Genomic DNA, 18,712 nt, shown 5'->3' with positions numbered 1-18,712 from the left:
GATTTTGTCCTGCCAGGATATACCCATAATGTGTCGCAGACAGCGAAGATGGAAATTATTGAGCTGCTTTTCCTGGTAGCTGTAAGTTGCCCAAGTTTCACAGCTAATACAGCAAGGTGCTCAGAACACAGGCCTTATAAACCATGAGCTTGGTCTTAAGGATCAGCTTGGTGTTATCCCATGCACCTTTCGCGAGTTGACCAAAGGTGGTAGCGGCTTTCCCTTTGCGTGTATTGAGCTCTGTATCAAGCGGCAGATTGTCTGTCACCGTGGACCCAAGGTAACAGAATTTGCTAACCAGTTCCAGTGGGATGTGTTATTTAGTATGATCAGGGGCAGAGATGCAATGCCTTGTCCCATGACCACATAGAACCAGAGAACCGCAGAAAAATTATGGCACAGAAGGAGGCCATTCAACACATTGTGTCTGTGCAGGCCGGAAAAAAAAACTAGCCGCCCAATCTAATCCCACCTTCCAGCACCTGGTCCGTATCCTTGCAAGTTACAGCATTTCAGTTGCAGGTCCAGGTATCTTTTAAATGAGTTGATGGTTTCTGCCTCCACCACCGATCCGGGCAGTGAATTCCAGACACACACCACCCTCTGGGTGAAAAAGATTTTCCTCATGTCCCCTCTAATCCTTCTACCAATCACCTTAAATCTGTGCCCCCTGGTAATTGACCTCTCCGCCGGGGGAAACAGGTCCTTCCTGTCTACTCTATCTAGACCCCTCATAATTTTGTACACCTCAATCAAGTCACCCCTCAGCCTCCTCTGTTCTAAGGAGAACAACCCTAGCCTATCCAATCTTTCCTCATAGCTGTAACTTTCAAGCCCTGGCAACATTCTTGTAAATCTCCTCCGCACTCTCTCCAGAGCAATTATGTCCTTCCTGTAATGTGGTGACTAGAACTGTACACAATACTCCAGCTGTGACCTAACCAGTGTTTTATACAGTTTCAGCATTACATCCCTGCTTTTGTATTCTATACCTCGGCCAATAAAGGAAAGCAATCCATATGCCTTCTTCACCACTCTATCTACCTGTCCTGCCGTTTTCAGGGACCTGTGGACCTGCACTCCAAGGTCTCTCACTTCTTCTACCCCTCTCAATATCCTCCCGTTTTGTGTATTCCCTCACCTTATTTGCCCTCCCCAAATGCATTACCTCATACTTTTCTGGATTGAATTCCATTTGCCACTTTTCTGCCCACTCAACCAAACAATTGATATCTTTCTGGAGTCTATCCTCTCAATTATCAACTACACGGACAATTTTTGTGTCATCTGCAAATTTCCCAATCCTGCCTCCCACCTTTAAGTCCAAATCATTAATATATACTAACAGCAATGGACCCAACACTGAGTCCTGTGAACACCACTGGAAACAGCTTTCCATTAGCAAAAACATCCATCAACTACTTGCCTTTGTTTCCTGTCCCTGAGCCAATTCTGGATTCAACCTGCCACCTTCCCCTGTATCCCATGGGCTTTCATTTTACTGACCAGTCTGCCATGCTGGACCTTGACAAATGCCTTACTAAAGTCCATGTAGACCACATCCACTACACTACCCTCATCAATCCTTCTTGTTAGTTCCTCAAAAAACTCAATTAAGTTAGTAAGACATGACCTTCCCTGAACAAATCCATGCTGACTATCCCTGACTAATCTGTGCCTTTCTAAGTGTCAGTTTATCCTGTCCCCCAGAATTAATTCTAACAATTTACCCACCACCGAGGTCAGACTGACAGCCTACAATTATTTGGCCTATCCCTTGCACCCTTTTTAAACAATGGTACAACATTCGCAGACCTCCTATCGTCTGGTACCTCTCCTGTATCTAGTGAGGATTTGAAGACGATCCTCAGCACAGCTGCTATTTCTTCCCTAGCTTCCTTTAACAATCTGTGATGCAATCCATCCGGCCCTGGTGATTTATCCACTTTCAAGAATGTCAGACCCTCTAGTATTCCTCTCTCATTATGCTTACCGTATCTAATATTTCACACTCTTCCTCTTGAACTACAATGTCTGCAACAACCCTCTCTGTGAAGATGGAGACAAAAAACTCATTAAGAACCCTACCCACATCTTTTGCATCCACTCATAAGTTCCCTTGCACATCTCTGATAGGTCCTACCCTTTCCTTAGTTATCCTCTTGCTCTTAATGTACTGACAAAACATCTTGGGATTTTCCTTGATTTTACCTGCCAATAATTTTTCATGTCCTCTCTTTGCTTTTGTAATTTCCTTTTTTACTTCACCCCTGCACTTTCTATAGTCCTCTAGGCTTTCTAAAGTATTAAGATTTTTGTGATCGTCATAAGCTTTCTTTTTCTGCTTTAACTTACCCTGTAAGCTTCTAGATAACCAGGGGGCTCTAGATTTGGCAGTAACACCTTTATCTTTGTGGGGACATGCCTACACTCTGCTTGTAGTATCTTGCTTTTGAATGCCTCCCACTGGTTTCCCACCGATTTTCCCTCAAGTAGCTGTATCCAATCCACAGGTCACCTCTCAGTTTCTTCAAATTTGCCTTCCCCCAATTTAGAACTTTTACTTCCGTTTTATCTTTGTCCTTTTCCAAGATTATGCTAAAACTTACCGTATTAGGGTCACTGTCTCCAAAATGGTCACCCACTGTTACTTCCTCCACTTGCCCAGCTTCATGACCAAAGACAAAATCTAGAATTGCACCCCCTCTCGTTGGGCTTGTTACAAATGAGGCCATATGGGTAGAACTTAAAAACAAAAAGTGGGCAATCACTTTGCTGGGAGTGTACTACAGGCCTCCAAACAGTCAAGGAGAGATAGAGGAGCATTAGGGACCAAAGTGGTAATGTGTGTGTGGAGTTGGAGGATATAGGTGAGGTTTTAAATGATTACTTTTCATCTGTGTTCACTATGGAGAAGGAGGATGTAGGTGTAGAGATCAGGGAGGGGGATTGTGATATACTTGAACATATTAGCATTGAAAGGGAGGAAGTATTAGCTGTTTTAGCGGGCTTAAAAGTGGACAAATCCCCAGGCCCAGATGAGATGTATCCCAGGCTGTTATGTGAGGCAAGGGAGGAGATAGCAGGGGCTCTGACACAAACTTTCAAATCCTCTCTGGCCACAGGAGAGGTACCAGAGGATTGGAGGACAGTGAATGTGGTACCATTATTCAAGAAGGGCAGTAGGGATAAACCAGGTAATTACAGGCCGGTGAGTCAACATCAGTGGTCGGGAAACTATTGGAAAAAATTCTGAGGGACAGGATTAATCTCCACTTGGAGAGGCAGGGATTAATCGGGGATAGTCAGCATGGCTTTGTCAGGGGGAGATCGTGTCTAACAAATTTGATTGAATTTTTCGAGGTGGTGACTAGCTGTGTAGATGAGGGTAAAGCAGTAGATGTAGTCTACATGGACTTCAGTAAGGCTTTTGATAAGGTCCCAACATGGGAGATTGGTCAAGAAAGTAAGAGCCCATGGGATCCAGGGCAATTTGGTAAATTGGATCCAAAATTGGCTTAGTGGCAGGAGGCAGAGGGTGATGGTCGAGGTCTGTTTTTGCGAGTGGAAGCCTGTGACCAGTGGTGTACCACAGGGATTGGTGCTGGGACCCTTGCTGTTTGTAGTGTATATTAATGATTTAGACAAGAAAATAAGAGGTATGATCATAAAGTTTGCAGATGACACAAAAATTGGTGGTGTCGTAAATAGTGAGGAGGAAAGCCTTAGATTACAGGACAAAATAGATGGGCTGGTACGATGGGCAGAGCAGTGGCAAATGGAATTTAATCTTGAGAAGTGTGAGGTGATGCATTTTGGGAGGACAAACAAGGCAAGGGAATATACAATGGACCTTGGTGTACTTGTCCATAGATCACTGAAGGCAGCAGCACAGGTAGATAAGATGGTTAGGAAGGCATATGGGATACTTGCCTTTATTAGCTGAGGCATAGAATATAAGAGCAGGAAGGTTATGATGGAGCTGTATAAAATGCTAGTTAGGCCACAGCTGGAGTACTGTGTACAGTTCTGGGCACCACACTATAGGAAGGATGTGATTGCACCGGAGACGGTGCAGAGGAGATTCACCAGGATGTTGCCTGGGCTGGAGCATTTCAGCTATGAAGAGAGACTGAAAAGGCGAGGGTTGTTTTCCTTGGAGCGGAGAAGGCTGAGGTGGGACATGATTGAGGTGTACAAAATTATGAGGGGCATTGATAAGGTCGTCTTCTTCTTTCTTTGGCCTCCTTGTCTCGAGAGACAATGGGTAAGCGCCTGGAGGTGGTCAGTGGTTTGTGGAGCAGCGCCTGGAGTGGCTATAAAGGCCAATTCTAGAGTGACAGACTCTTCCACAGGTGCTGCAGATAAAATTGGTTGTCAGGGCTGTTACACAGTTGGCTCTCTCCTTGCGCTTCTGTCTTTTTTCCTGCCAACTGCTAAGTCTCTTCGACTCGCCTCACTTTAGCCCCGCCTTTATGGTTGCCCGCCAGCTCTGGTGATCACTGGCAACTGACTCCCACGACTTGTGATCAATGTCACAGGATTTCATGTCGCGTTTGCAGACATCTTTAAAGCGGAGCCATGGACGGCCGGTGGGTCTGGTACCAGTGGCGATCTCGGTGTTAAATGTATCCTTGGGGATCCTGCCATCTTCCATGCAGCTCACATGGCCAAGCCATCTCAGGCGCCACTGACTCAATAGGGTGTATATGCCGGGGATGTTGGCCGTCTCGAGGACTTCTGTGTTGGAGATACGGTCCTGCCACCTGATGCCAAGGATTCTCCGGAGGCAGCGAAGATGGAATGAACTGAGACGTCGCTCTTGGCTGATGTACGTTGTCCAGGCCTCGCTGCCATAGAGCAAGGTACTGAGGACACAGGCTTGATACACTCGGACTTTTGTGTTCCGTGTCAGTGCGCCATTTTCGCACACTCTCTTGGCCAGTTTGGACATAGCAGTGGAAGCCTTTCCCATGCGCTTGTTTAATCCTGCATCGAGAGACAGGTTACTGGTGATAGTTGAGCCTAGGTAGGTGAACTCTTGAACCACTTCCAGAGCGTGGTCACCGATATTGATGGATGGAGCATTTCTGACGTCCTGTCCCATGATGTTCATTTTCTTGAGGCTGATGGTGAGGCCAAATTCATTGCAGGCAGCCACAAACCTGTCGATGAGTCTCTGCAGACACTCTTCAGTGTGAGATGTTAATGCAGCATCGTCAGCAAAGAGGAGTTCCCTGATGAGGACTTTCCGTACTTTGGTCTTCGCTTTTAGACGGGCAAGGTTGAACAACCTGCCCCCTGATCTTGTGTGGAGGAAAATTTCTTCTTCTGAGGACTTGAACACATGTGAGAGCAGCAGGGAGAAGAAGATCCCAAACAGTGTAGGTGCAAGAACACAGCCCTGTTTTACGCCACTCAGGATGGGAAAGGGGTCTGATGAGGCACCGCTATGCTGAATTGTGCCTTTCATATTGTCATGGAATGAGGTGATGATACTTAGTAGCTTTGGTGGGCATCCAATCTTTTCTAGTAATCTGAAGAGACCACGTCTGCTGACTAGGTCAAAGGCTTTGGTGAGATCAATGAAAGCAACATAGAGGGGCATCTGTTGTTCGCGGCATTTCTCCTGTATCTGACGAAGGGAGAACAGCATGTCAATGGTGGATCTCTCTGCTCGAAAGCCACACTGTGCCTCAGGATAGACACGTTCAGCCAGCTTCTGGAGTCTGTTTAAAAGGATTTGAGTGAAGACTTTCCCCACTATGCTGAGCAGGGAGATTCCACAGTAGTTGTTGCAATCACCGTAGTCACTCTTGTTCTTATAGAGGGTGATGATATTGGCATCGTGCATGTCCTGTGGTACTGCTCCCTCATCCCAGCACAGGCAAAGCATAGGGTAGATAGAAAGAAACTTTTTCCCTTAGCGAAGGGGTCATTAACCAGGGGGCATGGATATAAAGTAAGGGACAGGAGGTTTAGAGGGGATTTGAGGAAAAACTTTTTTCACCCAGAGGGTGGTTGGAATCTGGAACACACGGCCTGAAGGGGTGGTGGAGGCAGGAACCCTCACAACATTTAAGAAGTATTTAGATGAGCACTTGAAAAGCCATAGCATACAAGGCTACGGGCCAAGTGCTGGAATTTGGGATTAGGATAGTTGCACGATGGGCTGAAGGGCCTGTTTCTGTGCTGTATAATTCTATGACTCTACGGGCTGGCTAAAAAGTTCTCTTGAACATAGTTGAAGAATTTTGTCCCCTCTGCGCCCTTCACACGGTTTGTATCCCAGTTGATATTGGGGTTTTCTATAGTCAAGGAGAACAAATTGCTGTTCCTCAACCAACATCACTAGAAACAGATTAGCTGCTCATTATCACATTGTTGTTTATTTGTGGGATCTTGCTATATACAAATTGGGGGGTTGGGGCGAGGGGAGAGGGAATGGCTGGGGGGTGGGTGGAAAAAGGGAATGGCTGGGGGGGGGAAGGGGAAAGGGAATGGCTGGGGGGGGCGGGAGGGGGGAAAGGGGATGGCTGGGGGGGAGGGGGGAAAGGGAATGGCTGGGGGGGAGGGGGGAAAGGGAATGGCTGGGGGGGAGGGGACAGGGAATGGCTGGGGGGGGAGGGATAGGGAATGGCTGGGGGGGGAGGGATAGGGAATGGCTGGGGGGGGGGAAAAGAATGGCTGGGGGGGGGAAGAGAATGGCTGGGGGGGGGAAGAGAATGGCTGGGGGGGGGAAGAGAATGGCTGGGGGGGGGAAGAGAATGGCTGGGGGGGGGAAGAGAATGGCTGGGGGGGGGAAGGGAATGTCTGGGGGGGGGAAGGGAATGTCTGGGGGGGGGGAAGGGAATGTCTGGGGGGGGGGAAAGGGAATGTCTGGGGGGGGGGAAAGGGAATGTCTGGGGGGGGGAAGGGAATGTCTGGGGGGGGGGAAGGGAATGTCTGGGGGGGGGGAAGGGAATGTCTGGGGGGGGGGGAAGGGAATGTCTGGGGGGGGGGAAGGGAATGTCTGGGGGGGGGGAAGGGAATGTCTGGGGGGGGGGAAGGGAATGTCTGGGGGGGGGGAAGGGAATGTCTGGGGGGGGGGGAAGGGAATGTCTGGGGGGGGGGGAAGGGAATGTCTGGGGGGGGGGGAAGGGAATGTCTGGGGGGGGGGAAGGGAATGTCTGGGGGGGGGGAAGGGAATGTCTGGGGGGGGGAAGGGAATGTCTGGGGGGGGGGAAGGGAATGTCTGGGGGGGGGGAAGGGAATGTCTGGGGGGGGGAAGGGAATGTCTGGGGGGGGGGAAGGGAATGTCTGGGGGGGGGGAAGGGAATGTCTGGGGGGGGGGAAGGGAATGTCTGGGGGGGGGGAAGGGAATGTCTGGGGGGGGGGAAGGGAATGTCTGGGGGGGGGGAAGGGAATGTCTGGGGGGGGGGAAGGGAATGTCTGGGGGGGGGGAAGGGAATGTCTGGGGGGGGGGAAGGGAATGTCTGGGGGGGGGGAAGGGAATGTCTGGGGGGGGGGAAGGGAATGTCTGGGGGGGGGGAAGGGAATGTCTGGGGGGGGGGAAGGGAATGTCTGGGGGGGGGGAAGGGAATGTCTGGGGGGGGGGAAGGGAATGTCTGGGGGGGGGGGAAGGGAATGTCTGGGGGGGGGGAAGGGAATGTCTGGGGGGGGGGAAGGGAATGTCTGGGGGGGGGGAAGGGAATGTCTGGGGGGGGGAAGGGAATGTCTGGGGGGGGGAAGGGAATGTCTGGGGGGGGGAAGGGAATGTCTGGGGGGGGGAAGGGAATGTCTGGGGGGGGGGAAGGGAATGTCTGGGGGGGGGGGGAAGGGAATGTCTGGGGGGGGGGAAGGGAATGTCTGGGGGGGGGGGAAGGGAATGTCTGGGGGGGGGGGAAGGGAATGTCTGGGGGGGGGAAGGGAATGTCTGGGGGGGGGAAGGGAATGTCTGGGGGGGGGGAAGGGAATGTCTGGGGGGGGGGAAGGGAATGTCTGGGGGGGGGGAAGGGAATGTCTGGGGGGGGGGAAGGGAATGTCTGGGGGGGGTGGGGGAAGGGAATGTCTGGGGGGGGGAAGGGAATGTCTGGGGGGGGAAGGGAATGTCTGGGGGGGGGGAAGGGAATGTCTGGGGGGGGGGAAGGGAATGTCTGGGGGGGGGGAAGGGAATGTCTGGGGGGGGGAAGGGAATGTCTGGGGGGGGGAAGGGAATGTCTGGGGGGGGGGAAGGGAATGTCTGGGGGGGGGGAAGGGAATGTCTGGGGGGGGGGAAGGGAATGGCTGGGGGGGAGGGATAGGGAATGGCTGGGGGGGGAGGGATAGGGAATGGCTGGGGGGGGGAAGATAGGGAATGGCTGGGGGGGGGAAGATAGGGAATGGCTGGGGGGCGGAGATAGGGAATGGCTGGGGGGGGAGGGATAGGGAATGGCTGGGGGGGGAGGGATAGGGAATGGCTGGGGGGGGAGGGATAGGGAATGGCTGGGGGGGGAGGGATAGGGAATGGCTGGGGGGGGAGGGATAGGGAATGGCTGGGGGGGGAGGGATAGGGAATGGCTGGGGGGGGAGGGATAGGGAATGGCTGGGGGGGGAGGGATAGGGAATGGCTGGGGGGGGAGGGATAGGGAATGGCTGGGGGGGGGAGGGATAGGGAATGGCTGGGGGGGGAGGGTTAGGGAATGGCTGGGGGGGGAGGGTTAGGGAATGGCTGGGGGGGGAGGGTTAGGGAATGGCTGGGGGGGGAGGGATAGGGAATGGCTGGGGGGGGGAAGTTAGGGAATGGCTGGGGGGGGGAAGTTAGGGAATGGCTGGGGGGGGGGAGATAGGGAATGGCTGGGGGGGGAGGGATAGGGAATGGCTGGGGGGGGAGGGATAGGGAATGGCTGGGGGGGGAGGGATAGGGAATGGCTGGGGGGGGATAGGGAATGGCTGGGGGGGGGGGAGGGATAGGGAATGGCTGGGGGGGGGAGGGATAGGGAATGGCTGGGGGGGGAGGGATAGGGAATGGCTGGGGGGGTAGGGATAGGGAATGGCTGGGGGGGGAAGGATAGGGAATGGCTGGGGGGGGAAGGATAGGGAATGGCTGGGGGGGGGAGGGATAGGGAATGGCTGGGGGGGGAGGGATAGGGAATGGCTGGGGGGGGAGGGATAGGGAATGGCTGGGGGGGGAGATAGGGAATGGCTGGGGGGGGGGAAGGGAATGGCTGGGGGGGGGAGGGATAGGGAATGGCTGGGGGGGGGGGAAGGGAATGGCTGGGGGGGGAGGGATAGGGAATGGCTGGGGGGGGAGGGATAGGGAATGGCTGGGGGGGGGAGGGATAGGGAATGGCTGGGGGGGGGAGGGATAGGGAATGGCTGGGGGGGAGGGATAGGGAATGGCTGGGGGGGGAGGGATAGGGAATGGCTGGGGGGGGAGGGATAGGGAATGGCTGGGGGGGGAGGGATAGGGAATGGCTGGGGGGGGAGGGATAGGGAATGGCTGGGGGGGGAGGGATAGGGAATGGCTGGGGGGGGAGGGATAGGGAATGGCTGGGGGGGGGAAGGGAATGGCTGGGGGGGGGAAGGGAATGGCTGGGGGGGGGAAGGGAATGGCTGGGGGGGGGAAGGGAATGGCTGGGGGGGGAGGGATAGGGAATGGCTGGGGGGGGAGGGATAGGGAATGGCTGGGGGGGAGGGATAGGGAATGGCTGGGGGGGGAGGGATAGGGAATGGCTGGGGGGGGAGGGATAGGGAATGGCTGGGGGGGGGAAGGGAATGGCTGGGGGGGGAGGGATAGGGAATGGCTGGGGGGGGGAGGGATAGGGAATGGCTGGGGGGGAGGGATAGGGAATGGCTGGGGGGGAGGGATAGGGAATGGCTGGGGGGGGGAGGGATAGGGAATGGCTGGGGGGGGAGGGATAGGGAATGGCTGGGGGGGGGGAAGGGAATGGCTGGGGGGGGAGGGATAGGGAATGGCTGGGGGGGGAGGGATAGGGAATGGCTGGGGGGGGAGGGATAGGGAATGGCTGGGGGGGGGAGGGATAGGGAATGGCTGGGGGGGGGGGAAGGGAATGGCTGGGGGGGGGAGGGATAGGGAATGGCTGGGGGGGGGAGGGATAGGGAATGGCTGGGGGGGGGAGGGATAGGGAATGTCTGGGGGGGGGAAGGGAATGGCTGGGGGGGGAGGGATAGGGAATGGCTGGGGGGGGGAGGGATAGGGAATGGCTGGGGGGGGAGGGATAGGGAATGGCTGGGGGGGGGAGGGATAGGGAATGGCTGGGGGGGGAGGGATAGGGAATGGCTGGGGGGGGAGGGATAGGGAATGGCTGGGGGGGGGAGGGATAGGGAATGGCTGGGGGGGGAGGGATAGGGAATGGCTGGGGGGGGGAGGGATAGGGAATGGCTGGGGGGGGGAGGGATAGGGAATGGCTGGGGGGGGGAGGGATAGGGAATGTCTGGGGGGGGGAAGGGAATGGCTGGGGGGGGAGGGATAGGGAATGGCTGGGGGGGGGAGGGATAGGGAATGGCTGGGGGGGAGGGATAGGGAATGGCTGGGGGGGGAAGTTAGGGAATGGCTGGGGGGATTGGTGCTGTATCTTTTGCGCCCGGCCTTAATGAAGGGAATTAGAGATATCAAACCCGGAAGTAAAGGATAAGACCGGGACCGAGACTCACCTGGAACAAGGAGGAGGAGGAGGAGGAGGAGAGCCCGGGTCCGGGTCCGGGTTGGAATTGGCTCCCGGTGCCGGTCTCCCGCACTCATCGCGCGACACCAGGTGAGACCGGAAGCGGAGCCAGGAAACATGAGAGGAATGTGAGGGGGAGGAGCCTCACCTGGGGGGGAGGAGCCTCACCTGGGGGGGAGGAGCCTCACCTGGGGGGGGAGGAGCCTCACCTGGGGGGGAGGAGCCTCACCTGGGGGGAGGGGCACTGGATGAGCACTTGGCACGTCAAAACATTCAAGGGTATGGGCCAAGTGCTGGCAAATGGGATTAGGTAAACAGGTCAGGTGTTTTAATGCATCGGTGCAAACTCGATGGGCCGAAGGGCCTCTTCTGCACTGTATTATTCTGTGATTCTGAGGGTTTGGGGGGGAGCCTCACCTGGGGGGGTTTCGGGGGGGAGACTCACCTGGGGGGTTTGGGGGCGGAGCCTCACCTGGGGGGTTTGGGGGTGAGCCTCACCTGGGGGGTTTGGGGGCGGAGCCTCACCTGGGGGGTTTGGGGGTGAGCCTCACCTGGGGGGTTTGGGGGCGGAGCCTCACCTGGGGGGTTTGGGGGTGAGCCTCACCTGGGGGGTTTGGGGGCGGAGCCTCACCTGGGGGATTTGGGGGTGAGCCTCACCTGGGGGGTTTGGGGGCGGAGCCTCACCTGGGGAGTTTGGAGGGGGAGTGGAGGAAGACTCAGCTGCTCCTTTCTCTCCGGTAAAGTCCAGGCTAAAATATGAGATAGTGAAAAATCCTGAACTGAGGGGCACCCAATCGCCAGCGGCACATCGGAGGATCAGGTCGGGATGTAATTATCACCCAACTCGCTATATTGCACTTGAAAAAAATCTGGATTATTAGTCGGTAATGTTTGACCCGTCCAATCACTGCACGGCAGCATTCACTCACACAGTTGAGAGTCAGAGTGCATCGTGACCTTTGAACCCAATGTTAAGGTCAGAGTGCATCGTGACCTTTGAACCCTGTGTTGGGGTCGGAATTCATCCTGACCATTGAACCCAGTGTTGGGGTCGGACATCATGACCTTTGAACCCAGTGTTGGGGTCGGAGTGCATCGTGACCATTGAACCCAGTGTTGGGGTCGGAATTCATCGTGACCAATGAACCCAGTGTTGGGGTCGGACATCATGAGCATTGAACCCAATGTTGGGGTTGGAGTGCATCATGACCATTGAACCCAGTGTTGGGGTCAGAGTGCATCTTGACCATTGAACCCAGTGTTAGGGTCGGAGTGTATCTTGACTGTTGAACCCAGTGTTGGGGTTGGAGTGCATCATGACCATTGAACCCAGTGTTAGGGTCGGGTGCATCCTGACCATTGAACCCAGTGTTAGGGTTGGAGTGCATCAAAGAACAAAGAACAAAGAAAATTACAGCACAGGAACAGGCCCTTCAGCCCTCCAAGCCTGCGCCGATCCAGATCCTCTATCTAAACATGTCGCCTATTTTCTAAGGGTCTGTATCTCTTTGCTTCCTGCCCATTCATGTATCTGTCTAGATACATCTTAAAAGACGCTATCGTGCCCGCGTCTACCACCTCCGCTGGCAATGCGTTCCAGGCACCCACCACCCTCTGCGTAAAGAACTTTCCACGCATATCCCCCCTAAACCTTTCCCCTCTCACTTTGAACTCGTGACGCCTAGTAATTGAATCCCCCACTCTGGGAAAAAGCTTCTGGCTATCCACCCTGTCTATACCTCTCATGATTTTGTACACCTCAATCATGTCCCCCCTCAACCTCCGTCTTTCTAATGAAAATAATCCTAATCTGCTCAACCTCTCTTCATAGCTAGCGCCCTCCATACCAGGCAACATCCTGGTGAACCTCCTCTGCACCCTCTCCAAAGCATCCACATCCTTTTGGTAATGTGGCGACCAGAACTGCACGCAGTATTCCAAATGTGGCCGAACCAAAGTCTTATACAACTGTAACATGACCTGCCAACCCTTGTACTCAATACCCCGTCCTATGAAGGAAAGCATGCCGTATGCCTTCTTGACCACTCTATTGACCTGCGTTGCCACCTTCAGGGAACAATGGACCTGAACACCCAAATCTCTCTGGACATCAATTTTCCCCAGGACTTTTCCATTTACTGTATAATTCACTCTTGAATTGGATCTTCCAAAATGCATCACCTCGCATTTGCCCTGATTGAACTCCATTTGCCATTTTTCTGCCCAACTCTCCAATCTATTTATATTCTGCTGTATTCTCTGACAGTCCCCTTCACTATCTGCTACTCCACCAATCTTAGTGTCGTCTGCAAACTTGCTAATCAGACCACCTATACTTTCCTCCAAATCATTTATGTATATCACAAACAACAGTGGTCCCAGCACGGATCCCTGTGGAACACCACTGGTCACACGTCTCCATTTTGAGAAACTCCCTTCTACTGCTACTCTCTGTCTCCTGTTGCCCAGCCAGTTCTTTATCCATCTAGCTAGTACACCTTGGACCCCATGCACCTTCACTTTCTCCATCAGCCTACCATGGGGAACCTTATCAAACGCCTTACTGAAGTCCATGTATATGACATCTACAGCCCTTCCCTCATCAATCAACTTTGTCACTTCCTCAAAGAATTCTATTAAGTTGGTAAGACATGACCTTCCCTGCACAAAACCATGTTGCCTATCACTGATAAGCCCATTTTCTTCCAAATGGGAATAGATCCTATCCCTCAGTATCTTCTCCAGCAGCTTCCCTACCACTGACGTCAGGCTCACCGGTCTATAATTACCTGGATTATCCCTGCTACCCTTCTTAAACAAGGGGACAACATTAGCAATTCTCCAGTCCTCCGGGACCTCACCCGCGTTTAAGGATGCTGCAAAGATATCTGTTAAGGCCCCAGCTATTTCCCCTCTCGCTTCCCTCAGTAACCTGGGATAGATCCCATCCGGACCTGGGGACTTGTCCACCTTAATGCCTTTTAGAATACCCAACACTTCCTCCCTCCTTATGCCGACTTGACCTCGAGTAATCAAACCTGTTCCTAACCTCAACATCCGTCATGTCCCTCTCCTCGGTGAATACCGATGCAAAGTACTCATTTAGAATCTCACCCATTTTCTCTGACTCCACGCATAACTTTCCTCCTTTGTCCTTGAGTGGGCCAATCCTTTCTCTAGTTACCCTCTTGCTCCTTATATATGAATAAAAGGCTTTGGGATTTTCCTTAACCCTGTTTGCTAAAGATATTTCATGACCCCTTTTAGCCCTCTTAATTCCTCGTTTCAGATTGGTCCTACAATCCCGATATTCTTTCAAAGCTTCGTCTTTCTTAAGCCTCCTAGACCTTATGTATGCTTCCTTTTTCCTCTTAGCTAGTCTCACAATTTCACCTGTCATCCATGGTTCCCTAATCTTGCCATTTCTATCCCTCATTTTCACAGGAACATGTCTCTCCTGCACACTAATCAACCGCTCTTTAAAAGCCTCCCACATATCAAATGTGGATTTACCTTCAAACAGCTGCTCCCAATCTACATTCCCCAGCTCCTGCCGAATTTTGGTATAGTTGGCCTTCCCCCAATTTAGCACTCTCCCTTTTGGACCACTCTCGTCTTTGTCCATGAGTATTCTAAAACTTACGGAACTGTGATCACTATTCCCAAAGTAGTCCCCTACTGAAACTTCAACCACCTTGCCGGGCTCATTCCCCAACACCAGGTCCAGTATGGCCCCTTCCCGAGTTGGACTATTTACATACTGCTCCAGAAAACCCTCCTGGATGCTCCTTACAAATTCTGCTCCATCTGGACCTCTAACACTAAGTGAATCCCAGTCAATGTTGGGAAAATTAAAATCTCCTATCACCACCACCCTGTTGCTCCTACATCTTTCCATAATCTGTTTACATATTTGTATCTCTATCTCACGCTCGCTGTTGGGAGGCCTGTAGTACAGCCCCAACATTGTTACCGCACCCTTCCTATTTCTGAGTTCTGTCCATATTGCCTCACTGCTCGAGTCCTCCATAGTGCCCTCCTTCAGCACAGCTGTGATATCCTCTTTGACCAGTAATGCAACTCCTCCACCCCTTTTACCTCCCTCTCTATCCCGCCTGAAGCATCGATATCCTGGGATATTTAGTTGCCAATCATGCCCTTCCCTCAACCAAGTCTCAGTAATAGCAATAACATCATACTCCCAGGTACTAATCCAGGCCCTAAGTTCATCTGCCTTACCTACTACACTTCTTGCATTAAAACAAATGCACCTCAGACCACCAGTCCCTTTGCGTTCATCATCTGCTCCCTGTCTACTCTTTCCCTTAGTCACGCTGACTTCATTATCTAGTTCCTTACAGGCTTTTGTTACTACCTCCTTACTGTCCACTGACCTCAATTGGTTCCCATCCCCCTGCCACATTAGTTTAAACCCTCCCCAACAGCGTTAGCAAAAGCACCCCCAAGGACATTGGTTCCAGTCCGGCCCAGGCGTAGACCGTCCAATTTGTAATAGTCCCACCACCCCCAGAACCGGTCCCAATGTCCCAAAAATCTGAACCCCTCCCTCCCGCACCATCTCTCAAGCCACGCATTCATCCTGACTATTCTTTCATTTCTACTCTGACTATCACGTGGCACTGGTAGCAATCCTGAGATTACTACCTCTGAGGTCCTTCTTTTTAACTTGGCTCCTAACTCCCTAAATTCTGCTTGTAGGACCTCATCCCGTTTTTTACCTATATCATTGGTGCCTATGTGCACAATGACAACTGGCTGTTCACCCTCCCCCTTCAGAATGTTCTGCAGCCGATCTGAGACATCCCTGACCCGTGCACCTGGGAGGCAACATACCATTCGGGAGTCTCGTTTTCGACCACAGAACTGTCTATCTACTCCCCTTACAATGGAATCCCCTATGACTATCGCCCTTCCACTCTTTTTCCCGCCCTTCTGAACAGCAGAGCCAGCCACGGTGCCATGAACCTGGCTACTGCTGCCTTCCCCTGGTGAGCCATCTCCCTCAACAGTATCCAAAACGGTATACCTGTTTTGGAGGGAGATGACCGCAGGGGATACCTGCGCTGCCTTCCTGCTCTTTCTCTGCCTTTTGGTCACCCATTCCCTTTCTCCCTCAGCAATCCTAATCTGCGGTGTGACCAATTCGCTAAACGTGCTATCCACGACCTCCTCAGCATCGCGCATGCTCCAAAGTGAGTCCATCCGCAGCTCCAGAGCCGTCATGTGGTCTAACAAGAGCTGCAGCTGGACACACTTCCTGCACGTGAAGGAGTCAGGGACATCAGCCATGTCCCTGAGCTCCCACATTGAGCAAGAGGAGCATAACACGGGTCTGAGATCTCCTGCCATTTTCAATCTTAAGCTTAAGTTAGTCTTAACTTAGATAAACGAAAAAGGAACGAAAAGTTTTCACCAATCACAGGAAAAAAAAATAAATAGAAAAAGCGTTACCTTATCTGCACACCACCGAGTCCTTTTTTTTGGTTAGAGGAGGAGGGCGGGTGGGAGACACTACAGGTGTAGTGTCTCGGGTTCAGCCGCTGCCCAAATATATAGGACTTACTTACCCAGCTGCAACCTCGCTCTCCCGGTCGCCACTGCAAAAAGAAACCTGACCATTGAACCCAGTGTTGGGGTCAGAGTACATCGTGACCATCGAACCCAGTGTTAGGGTCGGAGTGCATCCTGACTATTGAACCCAGGTCCAGTCACCAAGTCATGTGGGAGTTGCTCAGGTGTTGGAGTTCAAGTAGTGAAGAGCCAGGCAGCTGGTTGACCCTCTTAGAGCAGTGAGGGAAAACAGAAGGAATTGGGTGATGAAGGGCACTTTACAGAAAGAACATGGGAATAGGAGGAGGCCATTCAGCCGCTCGAGCCTGTTCTGCCATTCACTAAGATCCTGGATGACCCATATCTTAACTCAACCCACCTGTCTAAATTCAATATAATGTTATACCCTTGGCTGGCAAGGGTATAATTATTGATCCCAAAATTATAAAATATTAATTGACTTAGCATTTTCTGCTTTTTGTGGGAGAGAGTTCCAAACATCAACCATCCTCGAGTCTACATGAAGAAGTGTTTTCTAACCTCTTGCTTGATTAGTCTGACTCTGATTATAAGATTATGTCCCCTTGTCCCAGAGTCTCCCACCAGCAGAAAAAAAGTTTCTGTCCATCTACCCCTATCAATTCCTTTCAAAACCCACAGAAAAAGTATCTGAGACATAGAAACATAGAAAATAGGAGCAGGAGTAGGCCATTCAGCCCTTCGAGCCTGCTCCGCCATTCATTATGATCATCCAACTCAGTAACCTGTTCCTGCTTTCACCCCATACCTTTGATCCCTTTCGCCCCAAGAGCTATAATTAACTCCTTCTTGAAAACATACAATGTTTTGGCCTCAACTGCTTTCTGTGGTAGTGAATTCCACAGGCTCACCACTCTCTGGGTGAAGAAATTTCCCCTCATCTCAGTCCTGAAAGGTTTACCCCGTATCCTTAGACTATGACCCCTGGTTCTGGACTCCCCCACCATCGGGAACATCTTTCCTGCATCTCCCCTGTCAAGTCCTGTTAGAATTTTATTGGTTTCTATGAGATTCCCCCTCACTCTTCTGAACTCCAGCGAATATAATCCTAATTGACTCAATCTCTCCTCATACGTCAGTCCCACCATCCCAGGAATCAGTCTGGTAAACCTTCGCTGCACTCCCTCTGCAGCAAGAACATCCTTCCTCAGATAAGGAGATCAAAACTGCACACAATATTCCAGGTGTGGCCTCACCAAGGCCCTGTATAATTGCAGCAAGACATCCCTGCTTCTGTACTCGAATCATCTCGCTATGAAGGCCAACATACCATTTGCCTTTTTTACCCCCTGTTGCAGCTGCATGCTTACTTTCAGCAACTGGTGTACGAGAACACCCAGGTCTCGCTGCATATTCCCCTCTCTCAGTTTATAGCCGTTCAGATAATAATCTGCCTTCCTGTTTTTACTACCAAAGTGAATAACCTCACATTTATCCACATTATACTGCATCTGCCATGCATTAGCCCACTCACTCAACTTGCCCAAATCACCCTGAAGCCTCTCTGCATCCTCCTCACAACTCGGTTTTGTGTCATCTGCAAATTTGGAGATATTATATTTAGTTTCCTCATCTAAATCATTAATATATATTGTGAATAGCTGGGGTCCTAGCACCGGTCCCTGCGGTACCCCACTAGTCACTGCCTGCCATTTGGAAAAAGACCCATTTATCCCTACTCTTTGTTTTCTCTCTGCCAACCAATTTTCTATCCTTTGCAATACACTACCCCTAATCCCATGCGCTTTAATTTTACACGTTAATTTCTTATGTGGGCCTTTGTCGAAAGCCTTCTGAAAGTCCAAATACACCACATCCACTGGCTCCCTCTCATCAACTCTACTAGTTACATCCTCGAAGAATTCTAGTAGATTTGTCAAGCATGATTTCCCTTTCGTAAATCCATGCTGACTCTGTCTGATTCTAACACTGTTCTCTAAGTGCTCTGCTACAAAATCTTTGATAATGGAATCTAGAATTTTCTCCACTACTGACGTCAGGCTGACTGGTCTATAATTCCCTGCTTTCTCTCTACCCCCTTTTTAAATAGTGGGGTTACATTAGTTACCCTCCAATCTGTAGGAACTGTTCCAGAGTCTGTAGAATCTTGGAAGATGACCACCAATGCATCCACTATTTCTAGGGCCACTTCTTTAAGTACTCTGGGATGCATACCATCAGGCCCTGGGGATTTATCAGCCTCCAATCCCATCAATTTCCCAAACACAATTTCTCCACTAAACAAAGAACAAAGAACAGTACAGCACAGGAAAAGGCCATTCAGCCCTCCAAGCCTGCGCTGATCTTGATGCCTGCCGAAACTAACACCTTCTGCACTTCCGGGGCCCATATCCCTCTATTCCCATCCTATTCATGTATTTGTCAAGATGTCTCTTAAACGTCACTATCGTACCTGCTTCCACCACCTCCCCCGGCAGCATGTTCCAGGCACTCAC

The 18,712-nt window shown here is 51.9% G+C and overlaps 1 protein-coding gene across 1 annotated transcript in view; it reads right to left on the bottom strand.

Moving 5' to 3' along the window:
- Positions 1-10,750, bottom strand: part of LOC137381667 (myelin protein zero-like protein 3) — a 45,122-nt gene extending 34,372 nt beyond the window's left edge. Inside the window, exon 1 of the mRNA XM_068054403.1 lies at positions 10,636-10,750. Within this exon, the coding sequence (XP_067910504.1) occupies positions 10,636-10,723 (88 nt within the window). The 5' untranslated portion in view covers positions 10,724-10,750. The remainder of the gene's footprint in view (positions 1-10,635) is intronic.
- Positions 10,751-18,712: the final 7,962 nt, after the last annotated feature.

The sequence above is a fragment of the Heterodontus francisci genome, chromosome 22 (genome assembly GCF_036365525.1).
Source record: "Heterodontus francisci isolate sHetFra1 chromosome 22, sHetFra1.hap1, whole genome shotgun sequence".
Taxonomy (NCBI): Eukaryota; Metazoa; Chordata; class Chondrichthyes; order Heterodontiformes; family Heterodontidae; genus Heterodontus; species Heterodontus francisci.
The sequence above is the reverse complement of the archived record's forward strand: the minus strand, read 5'-3'. Positions and strand labels throughout refer to the sequence as shown.